We start from the raw sequence: 12,308 nt of genomic DNA on the forward strand, positions 1-12,308 counted from the left end.
AAATGTTAAATGTCACCTTAATTTTAATTTGCACTTTATACACAACTTTTTAAATTATTCTTGAAACTCCTTAAGGAAGGACAGCCCTCAAAGACCGCTCCAGGTAGGTCATTCCAATCATTTATAGTTCTATTTAAAAATGAGAATTTACCTACATCCGTTTTCTGTTTCCTACATTTGATTTTAAAATCATGATCGTTCCTACCATAGTACGTTGGCTTTTCTAACCGAGCCGTTATGTCTACCCATGCTTTCTGACCTAGATGTGCTCTATACATTGATGTTATTCTAGTTTTCCTACGTCTGTTTTCCAAAGTTTCCCATTTAAGTTCTTTTATCGTATCGTTTCCATCTTCTCTTTTACCCTTAACAAATTTAGCTGCCCTATACTGGATTCTTTCTAAGGAATTTATCTGATATATTCTATAGGGATCCCAACATGTAGTTCCGTATTCCATTAACGGTCGCACTAACGTTAGATATGTTATTTCCCTCGATTTGGGGCTAGCCTTTCTCAAGATTCTCATAATAAAGTGAAGTGCCCTCCATGCTTTACCCGTAACATTATCAACATGCTCTCCCCAAGAAAGTTTGGAGTTTAAATACACTCCTAGGTATTTACAACATATGATACAGTATTTCTTACTATCATCAGGTAAACAGCAACTTTATGAATGTAATAGTATATCTCGTATTGGCACATAATATTAAACCCATAATTGTTTCCAAGAACATTTGTCATTTCTATTGTAATGATGATATTGAATGAACTTGAACTGTAACGCAGCCGAATGCACAGTAGCACAGCAGCACATTTTTTCCGCAATGAGCGTGAACACCTGACGCCAACATTTCAGGATTGCTGGATTGATTGGGGAAGCCCCACATCTTGGCCTGCTCGTTCCTCAGATTTAAATTCTCTAGACCAGCCGCGGCGAAAATGCGACTCACGAGCACATTGTGGCTCTCAGTGCTTTTCTCTCGCTTCCTACCTACAACCCCCACCCTCTTACTCACTGGAGTCAAACTCCGTTCTATTAGTATTTGTCTCGGACCTGCGAGTGGCGTGTCGTCGCAATATATCTCTCGAAACCATGTACCTCTATAAAAAACTAAAGTTGCAAGTAGGATGGGAGGATGCATTCTTTTGCTTACAATATGATGAAAATATTAAATGTATGATTTGTTCGCAAATATTACTAGGAAAACGGTTGTATAACATAAAACGGCATTATAAGTTACTGAAACATTAAAAGGTTAAGTGTTATTATTATTATTATCATTATCATGTCTGTACGTCGATTCTTTTACAGCAGATGTACGAATAATGCGGTTAGATTTTCAATTTAAACTCACAGATTTACAATGTGACGTTAAATGAAAGCTAGATGTAAGGACTTGACAGATATTGAACTTTTCAAATCTTTGCAAAAAAATAAATATTTGAAGCTTCGTTCTTTCGCTTGCTCTGTTGAAGCCGTGTTCGCTGTAACTTACGTTATTATTATTATTATTATTATTATTATTATTATTATTATTATTATCATCTCTGTACGTCGATTCTTTTACAGCAGATGTACGAATAATGCGGTTAGATTTTCAATTTAAACTCACAGATTTACAATGTGACGTTAAATGAAAGCTAGATGTAAGGACTTGACAGATATTGAACTTTTCAAATCTTTGGAAAAAAATAAATATTTGAAGCTTCATTCTTTCGCTTGCTCTGTTGAAGCCATATTCGCTGTAACTTACGTTTGTGAAAAATTATTTTCAACAATGAAAATACTGGGTGTTCAGTTCAAAATGTGTCTTGGCTCGCTGTATGCCGTCATGTGGCTAGCTGATGAGCCTAGAGAATTCAGTCTTCCTACACTTCCGCAGCTCAGGTGTATAATCTAAGAGGCAGAGAAGTTGGCTAGCAAGTACGGCGTTCATTCTGAAGAGTACGTGCCGATACGTACGGTAACGCCGGTAGTGGCAGGAATGTGAACTGTTTGGAAATACGTACTGTCGGGATATGGGGAGAGGGTTAAGACGATTACTTACGTATTTGTTGACATTAACTTCGACGGTCAACATGGACACGGAGCATTTGATTTGTGTTGTGGAATGTTACCGTACGCAACCGATGATAACAAATACCCTGCGTACGACTTGCCGGCGCAAAACACAGTTTGAAAGAGGTTATGGTAGCACACAGACCGTACAGACCGCCATCTGTTGCTACGACGTTCAAGTTATACCGTACACGTTCTCAAGTTCAGATTGAAGAACGCCTTAAATAATAGGCAACTTCTCTAACATATAAACTGAAACTCGCTTCAAATCGGTGACCCAACAACAGTGACGTCATGACACACTTTGAAATGAACACCCAGTAGTAAAAATCAAATTTAGATCACGACTGACAGACAAATACCTTCGTGATCAACTACTATTGGCAGTAAGTGACATAATTCCTGATTTTGAAACTTTGTCGCAGAGACATTCTGAAGACAGTTAATTTTAGGTTGTGATAATGTGTCCTATGTTTTCTTGTTCATTTCTTTCTTCGTTACACGTCCTAAACATTCCCCTTCGGTTGTCCGCCTCCCTCCATAGGTGCTATGCACGTTGCAGCTTACACAGTGACTCGGCGCACCATGGTCTTTTCGTCACGGCTGCTCTAGACTTTTGGTTATCAAGAACAACCAAGTCAATTTAAAAGAGTGCGTGATTCCTTACGCCGAAGGGCAGAGGAGTAGCTATATTGCCATGAATGGACGTCACATTGAGCACCTCCTATGAACAAGTGTTCAGATCTCAGAAAGTATGTGTTGTAGGACCCATGTTTATTAGACTTTTTTTCCTGTTTTGATGCATACTAGCACCTCATAAAATATTGGATACTTTTTTAACACTCTGTATAATGTAACTTTTCGTTCTGCAAAGGAATTTTACAATGTTAAATTCGTTCGGATCAAACTTCTGTACATTTAAAGGACAAAACTAAAATTATTTCAATAATTTATTATCATAATACACTCTTCTCTTAAACTGACTCAGTAAATTGGGGAAAAAATCAATGGCTTTCCCAAAACGCGCTATGAAATGTTTCATATAAAACAATACTTTTTATCTCGAAAAGAAAGCAAAAAAGAGCAACATTTTGTATTTTGTGATTCGTGGACCACGGACTTATCCCAACGCAAGTTATAAATTGGAGGTACACCGGGGATCGGACCCGGGTCCACAGGATTGCAAGTCCAGCACTCTAGCAACTAGACCATCGTGGCGGCTTACGAGCAAAATTGTATTAAACTTTTTTTTTTAATATCTGAAAGAATAACCGGCTGAAATTATTTAGGCCTACATTACTTATGATCCATCCTGTATATGGCGACAAGTAATGAAAATAATGAGTATAAATGTAATCATTACTATTTTTAAAATAAAACTATCCATAGTATAAAATCACTGTTATTCACACAGACAGCAGAGAAACACAAAGCTTCCATCTCTTAAATGTTCCGGTATATGACATCCCTGTTCTTGTCATTGAAACGAATGTTAAATTACCAGAAGATTGTGTGAAACCTACTTTAGACAAAGACACATTCTGAACATGTTTTCTCGGAATATGTCTTAATTTGAATGCTCCAATTTCATTCTGTATTTTCTCTCTGTCTTCCACCATCATCTCATAAATCCTCACGTAATTTTTACGGAAGTAAAACTTATAAAGCAACAAAATATGTAATTTAAGTTTCTGCGCCCTGAAATTTAAAATACACATCTTACGTTTAAACAGGAATAGCAATTTTCAGAACGACAAAGTAAAAACGTTGTTTTATACAACCTTAATAAAAGTACTAATTCATATTACCATGTGTAATTATTTCATTTAGTCTAGATATTTCAATAATGATCTTTATTTTCAGAATAATATTGGAACCACCATGTGAACTTACTGTTCCACCTCATTTTGAAAAAATATTAACCGTAGAACCTTCATGTGGAACATTACCGCATGGAGAAAAAGGATGCATAATACAGGTATCTGAACTTTGTTATACTTAATGGACAATATTACATTTACGAAATATTTGTGAAGTGTGGTTATACTTACATTTAAGCTTATATTTACTTTTACTTTACTTTATTTCATATAATTTAGAGAGTTTTTATTAAAAACTATTATGTGCACCACATAGACAAAATCTTCAGCGGACTCATCCCGTATTTTGGACTTGGTTTACGAATCGTCCAAAAACATTGAATTGGTCCGCTAAAGCCTTATTTTGTGTGCTTGATACATAAATAGCTATTATAACATTTGCAACCTTATATTTATGCATAAGTTTCTTGTTTATATTGCCATTAAAACAAAGACGAGAAATCTAATTGAACTTGAAAGTGATATCTATGTGTGTATCGAATACAGCAGGGATGAGACGATATTAGCTCCCAATCATGGTACAAGAGCTCGAGCTTGATCACGAGCGCATAGCGCATCCACTACGTAGCGTCGTAATGTAGACAACAGGGATGTACAGTACATGCACATTACACATGCAGCGAATAAAGGTAGCAATTATTACAATAACTTGCGTTACTAAATTTCTGGCTATGTAATAGGGTTAACTACTAAGTTATTTATAAACAAATAGCAAAGGGAAGGGTTTTTAGGAACAAAAAGAGAAATAAGAAAAGTTAATTGTATGTAAACCATTTAATTGTTAAAAGCAATTATTTATTATGTAAATACTTCACTTCATTGGTTAGGAGAAACTAATAGGGTCTACCTGCTCGACGTGTGTGATCTCTAAGTACTTTTGAGTGTTTGTTGAAAAAATAATAATGGCAATATTGATTGAAATAGAGTATATTGATTGTGTGATTGTGAAAATGTAGTCCTTACTCTCTAGTCGTGATTATGTAATGACTTTTCTTAGAGTGATTTGTGAGATGCACGTAACACAAAAAAACAAATTGATTAAATTAAGATATTGAGAGCCATCGTAATTTTTGGGGTCAATCATTTAAGGGAATATGTATAACTTTTAAAACTTCCATACTTTTCAGCCAAAAATTTGTGAAATTTAAACTATATAAACAGATCTATAATAATATCATCTGTACAAAATTTGGTGCAATTAGGTCTGATAGTTTTGAAATTATATTTTGAAGTATATTTTATATTGACGTTACTAAAAAAGCACCTTGCATCAAAGTTTTCAAAATGTTTAGTCTATATTTGCTCAAAATCCTGAAAATAATTATTGGAATAAAAGTGAATTAGCATTTTGAGTTTATTAATAGTATAAGTTAAAGTTCAATCAAAGATAGAATATTATTTCTAAATTAAAGAATCACGTAGTCTAATGAAAGTAAATATCCAGAAACAAGCAGCAAATAAAACATCAACAATACATTTAAAATAAAGAAATGAAAGGAATCTAGATACAATTTACAGACCCAAATGTAAATTAATTTACCTTCGATGTCAATTCCGAAATGAATTTATCTCTCTCTTCTCCTGAATAATGCCTATTTTTTTTCATGTTGCGTCTCATGATCCCGTTTTATGTTGCTTTTTTTGCAAATGATATTTTTTTTACACAACAAACACTGGACTTCATCACCATGTTCGAAGCATAAATATCGTATCTTTCACTCTTCCTTGAAAGCTTTAAGCGCTTCCGTTCCGTCATGATGCGCTGAGTTCTAAGATCTGTACATCCTTTAGCAATGTTTACAGGTAAAAGAGCTCCGAGCGCGCGCAGCGTGCATGAAAGAGCTCTCGCTCGCAATTACTAGTCACCATCGCAAGACTGGAATACTGAGTTCAGATTTGAGACTTTCTGGAAAACAGGCACATTTGTGGAATTAATAAAATAATTTTTTTACTTTAGTTATAACTACTGAAATTTTTTTTATTATATTGAATGTTGTTTAAGTTTCTGAACACACAGTATTTGTACGTCAATAAGGTGTTTTTTATTTTATTTTGTAAATAATCTCGCGACTGCCTCCGTGGTCTGCATGCTAGCTTCCAGATCAGGAGGCCCCGGGTTCGATTCCCGGGCTCGGCTCTCGGTGAATTTTTCTTGAAGAAGAAGAATTCCCTGGGGTCTAGAGTCTGGAAATTTGTATGAATGTTTGTGTGATTGTGAGTGTGCCGGGTTAATATTAATTAACCAATCATCACAAATATAAAAATACATCAGGACTGTCGCTGGGACCTGAACACACGTTTCAGCGTCACATTGTTGACAAGTAACTCCATCTGTTAGCACAACCATAAAGCATCTAATAGATGCTATAGAGCAGGCATGTCAAACCCCTGCACATTGTGCAGTCGCGCACATTGTGCACTTGTCTCTGTGCGATGTGCAGTTCCTATTCCCCTACCTGGAGGGAGTGAATCGGCTTGGAGGGGAACGCGACAGGGCTGTACAGTACCTATAGTAGCAGATCAGCTTTTGTTTCAGTAACACAGATCAGTACGGGTGCTCACTGAGTTGTGATTGTGAATGCGTTATGGAAAATAAAGTGAGGAGTCCACAGATATAACGAAGAAGAGAAATCACGAATCATATAACATAACTGTTATGATGTTTTCCTCAGCCAACAGTAATTATTTTAAAATGAAAGGCTTTCACCATATCATGTGGACCTAATAGTGATGTGAGAATTTAAATCATAGTAGTAAAGTTCTCAAAATATTCTATTCGCCAGCTCTTATTTCTTAATTAGTACTCCCATGGCAAGATAAACATGACAATGTTGTTGTTTTGGAGTCTGTACTAACACAGCCATCAATGGTTAGACACTTACAACTTTTATTTGATAAGTGATGAGAATATAGTGAGTAATACATGTGAGGCTCTTGAGGTTGTAAGGGAAGGAAGAAAGCAACTATTTGTAAGGCGGAAAATTTTTCTGGAAAAATAATACATAATGGCGAATTTTCCACCTCACGTTACTATATTATCTAATATACTTACGTTAATAAATCTTTAAACTTGACATAAAGAAAATGTCCTCGCTTCACAGCTTGTGAAGTACTCTTTTAACTCAGTTCAGTAACGCTCCCAACTTGCTAATACTTATAGTGAAAATATTTTGAGTTCAATCAAAATATTTTCACTATATTATATTAGATTTATCTGAATACAAAATGAATTGCAAAAAAAATGCTAATACTTGCTCTCAACGTTTTCCAAATAAACTACCGGTATATATAAATTTAAATTCAAGCTTAATTTATCCAATTTATTAATAATAATGTGAATTTATATTAATATACAGCAAGGAAATGATTCCAGTGTAAAAGCCTCACAATATCCTATTGCATGTAATTGGGAGTAAAATATTTTCTTTCTTAGCATTTGTGCACCAATGGTCTCAATAACGCTTGAGGAACAATGAAAGAGTATTACTTTGAAATAATCAGTACCTACTGCGTAAAATGAAATATTGTGTTCGTTTTTTGTTGTTTCGAAATTACTGCAATATTTATATTTTCTTCAAATGATGTATACAAATCATGTAAATAAATTATTCTTTACAAACGACTGCATTGTGAATTGTAACTGAGTAAGTCTATTGTTTCTTGTGTTACAATTATTGTCAAATATAGACACTGACAATAATTGTGTTTTTTCCTTCTGCTAAGTATGTTTATAATGTCCAAATGTCAATTTAATTCAACACTGGAAGTGCAGAATAGATTCTTGTACATCCCTCCCGCTAAGAACTGGTAAGAGCAACACGTGAATGACGCAATCTGCACAGACCGGCGTTCCGCGCACATACACTGCACTTTCAGTGTCTGATTTTTGACATGCCTGCTATAGAGTTACCAACAACGAAAAAAAAATAATAATAATCTCGCGACCCGCTCAATTCTTTACACGATCACTGCTTTAAGATATATCATTGTATCAACTGATGTTTCTGAAAATGCGGAGGCTGTTCTACTCATGCGCACCGTCTTCCATTCCTGTCTTTCGCATTCCTGCTCTCGCACAAAAAACGGTTTCAGAACGCACAGACAGTGTACTAATCATATTCATATTTATTTCCAAAAGATTTCGTTGTCACTCATTTAGTAACTTTCGTGTTCATCTCTCTTTGTTGTAGGTTATATGTAAACCTAATGCTGAATTTCAAATTAAAAACGCCCCATTGTTTAAATGCTACATATCTGATACAGGAAATAAAGAGATGCTGGTTGCTGTGATCCCAATAAATGTATCTATATCAACACATTTTTCAAGGTAAGAATTAATGATAGCCATCCAGTTACAATGAGTGTAAAATTGTGTTGCGAAATTATTTTCATTATCTTCCAAATTCCTTCCTTTTGGTATCCATCTTAGCCCGTTTGGGAGTTTTATCCTATACTATCCAATCTTTTTTTGGGATTCTTTTATTATAGGATATCGCTTAATTTTCGTCAAGTTTGACAAACGATTCTGACATCACAACATGGCCGACGTAAACCAACACGACGAGTAAATAAAACTCACTGAGATATCTCCTCAACTAACCGACTAACCTTCTCACATAAGTTGACCTCATGTCACTGAGATATCATCTCAACTAACCCACTAACCTTCTCACATAAGTTGATCTCATGTCACTGAGATATCACCTCAACTAACCGACTAACCTTCTCACATAAGTTGACCTCATGTCACTGAGATATCACCTCAACTAACCCACTAACCTTTTCACATAAGTTGACCTCATGTCACTGAGATATCATCTCAACTAACCCACTAACCTTCTCACATAAGTTGATCTCATGTCACTGAGATATCACCTCAACTAACCGACTAACCTTCTCACATAAGTTGACCTCATGTCACTGAGATATCACCTCAACTAACCCACTAACCTTTTCACATAAGTTGACCTCATGTCACTGAGATATCATCTCAACTAACCCACTAACTTTCTCACATAAGTTGACCTCATGTCACTGAGATATCACCTCAACTAACCGACTAACCTTCTCACATAAGTTGACCTCATGTCACTGAGATATCATCTCAACTAACCCACTAACCTTCTCACATAAGTTGACCTCATGTCACTGAGATATCACCTCAACTAACCGACTAACCTTCTCACATAAGTTGACCTCATGTCACTGAGATATCACCTCAACTAACCGACTAACCTTCTCACATAAGTTGACCTCATGTCACTGAGATATCACCTCAACTAACCCACTAACCTTCTCACATAAGTTGACCTCATGTCACTGAGATATCACCTCAACTAACCAACTAACCTTCTCACATACGTCGACCTCATGTCACTGAGATATCACCTCAACTAACCCACTAACCTTCTCACATAAGTTGACCTCATGTCATTAAGATATGACCTCAACTAACTCACTAACCTTCTCACATAAGTTGACTTCATGTCACTGAGATATCACCTCAACTAACCCACTAACCTTCTCAATAAGTTGACCTCATGTCGCTGAGATATCACCTCAACTAACCCACTAACCTCACATAAGTTGACCTCATGTCACTGAGATATCACCTCAACTAACCAACTAACCTTCTCACATACGTCGACCTCATGTCACTGAGATATCACCTCAACTAACCCACTAACCTTCTCACATAAGTTGACCTCATGTCATTAAGATATGACCTCAACTAACTCACTAACCTTCTCACATAAGTTGACTTCATGTCACTGAGATATCACCTCAACTAACCCACTAACCTTCTCAATAAGTTGACCTCATGTCGCTGAGATATCACCTCAACTAACCCACTAACCTCACATAAGTTGACCTCATGTCACTGAGATATCACCTTAACTAACCCACTAACCTTCTCACATAAGTCGACCACATGACATCACCCCATTCTCCAATCTAGCCAACATATATTCTCATAAACACACTACTGATATCCTATAGTCATATAGATCTCTTTTTTTCATTATTTCCTCACTTCATTTCTTACATTTACTGACCTACATTGTTAAAATATTAAAAGTAGAATTAAGTTTTGTATGCCTCAAATTCCACATTCATTATTTCAATTAACTAAGATTATTATTTACAATATAACCGTAGAATTGTACGGAAGGTACATAATACAATAACATTATTTTACAATGCCTAAATTATCTAATTAGAGCTGTTCACTTTTTATAGATTTGTAATCACGCCAAGTATAGAATTGAACTTTGGTGCTATGGTAGTTGGGACGAAGAAAACAATGAATATTACTATCCAGAACATTGGATTAAATGACTTCAAATACACTGTCACCAAAGTTGTTAAAGAAACTGCAGACGAAAGCAAATTACCAGTAAGTAATATTAAAATAGGTACCGTAATTTCCCATAACTATGGTCCAGGCACCCAATTATGGTCCAAAACGCATTATCTACTACTTAGTCCCCCAAGAGTTCGGTGTTTGCCATTTAAGGCGCCACTGTGATGGAATTATGTTCACCATAGATGCTTCTATCTACCATTACACGTGGCAATGATATGGATGCTTAACAAGGTCAGTGTGCATCGTTCTATTGAATGTGTGAAGACACGAAATCATTCAGTTTGTGATTTTCTGTTTTATTAACCTCTCCTCTGTAGAATTGGTACGTTATAAATATATGATTTTTTGTACAATTAAACCTGGCTATATAGTATTTACTTTCACGTAATAATTAGACTGGTAGAGATTAAAGACTCTGCGTGAAAAATGTTTAACCTCAAGGCTACAAGTCAGACCTCAAGTATGTACCACAATTTTTCGTGGACCATAGTTGTATTTAATTTTGAAATATTTGTTTTAATGAAATGTGAACAATTAGATTATTTACTTCTGCAAATACGGTATCTCAGTATATTCTAAAACACCATTTAACATTATAGTCCAGTAAATAAAGAAACAGGCTGTTCCAGCATCAATGGTACTAGCACGGATAATGGTCCGGTAAAACGAAAACTTCAGGGTAGAAGGATCACAACCGTCCCTGTAAGTTGACTATGAGAGCGATGAAATTGAATTGGATACAGATTATGATGTTTCCGGTGTACTCTCCATATTTAGAGACAGTGAGTCAGATGTGGAAAAGAAGACGAAATCTGTTAAAATAATGCTAAAGGCACATAGTTATATGGTAGTTACTTATGAGGAAGAATTGTGACCATGGAAAGTTTTGGAAGTGAAGAACAATGGAGCTGTTTTTTCATGTATAGTAAGAAGCGGCAATTACTGGGGGAGGCAATATCCGATATTAGTAACATCTGGGTGGCTACAAAATCAGTTGAACATTTGGAAGAAAATTGAAACAATTTGTAAGTTTTTACACCTTTTAATTATATCCATTGTTTGGCGTTGAAAATAATAGCGCAAGTGATAATGAAAAAAGAGTTTTTTTTTTCTGGGAAGCAATGTTTTCTTCATTTCATAATTGGTTTTCTGATTCTCACCTCATAAAAAAAATTGAGAAACTTTAGGTGGCCCGGTATTTTTGCCGGTGAGTGTAGTTGTTCATTATTGCAGGAAAATGACTTTCAGATTTCACTTATTTATTGTGTGTTTATGCATTGTGTACTAATAAAAAGAATCCATGTACTTTTCATTTATTTTTAATATTTCTGTGCTAGATTATGTTTCTACCCTTAAATTAGAAACTCAATTTATTGATTTGCGAATAATTACAGATCCAGTTATAGCCCATTCATGTTTTCAAGCATGAATATATGAGTGGACCATAGTTGGGCAACTCAGAATACAACTATGTACCAATGCTTATTATTTTTTCAACACTTGTAATTAAAAAATTTCAAACACATATGTCAATTTTTATTTAATATACACTTACAAGAGTCCGAAGCCAAAATTTCACTTAATCTGGATGAATAGTATTGAATATACAAGAAAAATGTGACAAATGTGGACCATAGTTAGGGGAAACTACGGTACATAACAAACTTATAATCTTTAATTACTAGTATATTGTGCTAATTGAATATAAATTTTACTTTATGCTCGACCATGCCGAAATGTAGTAATTATACACCTGGTAGCAGCCCTTTAATGGACCTCATTACAGTACACCTATTCATTAAAGTTCAGGTGTTCCACCAATCAGAAAACACCATTGTAGCAATATGAAAGCGCAAGTATCGATTATTCTCGGATATGCAATCGAAAGACAACTAGCGAAACGTCACGGAAGCTGGAAATCCAATACTGTCGCAGAAGGTTATGTTCTGTTACTATAATAATTAGCGTTAATTGTAAATAATATCCAATTAAATTCAATTT

General features: G+C 35.2%; 1 protein-coding gene across 1 annotated transcript in view; it reads left to right on the forward strand.

Moving 5' to 3' along the window:
* Nucleotides 1–12,308, forward strand: part of LOC138709986 (hydrocephalus-inducing protein-like) — a 135,803-nt gene that overhangs the window by 44,710 nt on the left and 78,785 nt on the right. The window contains exons 14-16 of the mRNA XM_069840666.1: nucleotides 3,924–4,038; nucleotides 8,131–8,267; nucleotides 10,181–10,337. Of these exons, the coding sequence (XP_069696767.1) occupies nucleotides 3,924–4,038; nucleotides 8,131–8,267; nucleotides 10,181–10,337 (409 nt within the window). The remainder of the gene's footprint in view (nucleotides 1–3,923; nucleotides 4,039–8,130; nucleotides 8,268–10,180; nucleotides 10,338–12,308) is intronic.

Source organism: Periplaneta americana, chromosome 12 (assembly GCF_040183065.1).
Source record: "Periplaneta americana isolate PAMFEO1 chromosome 12, P.americana_PAMFEO1_priV1, whole genome shotgun sequence".
Lineage (NCBI taxonomy): Eukaryota > Metazoa > Arthropoda > Insecta > Blattodea > Blattidae > Periplaneta > Periplaneta americana.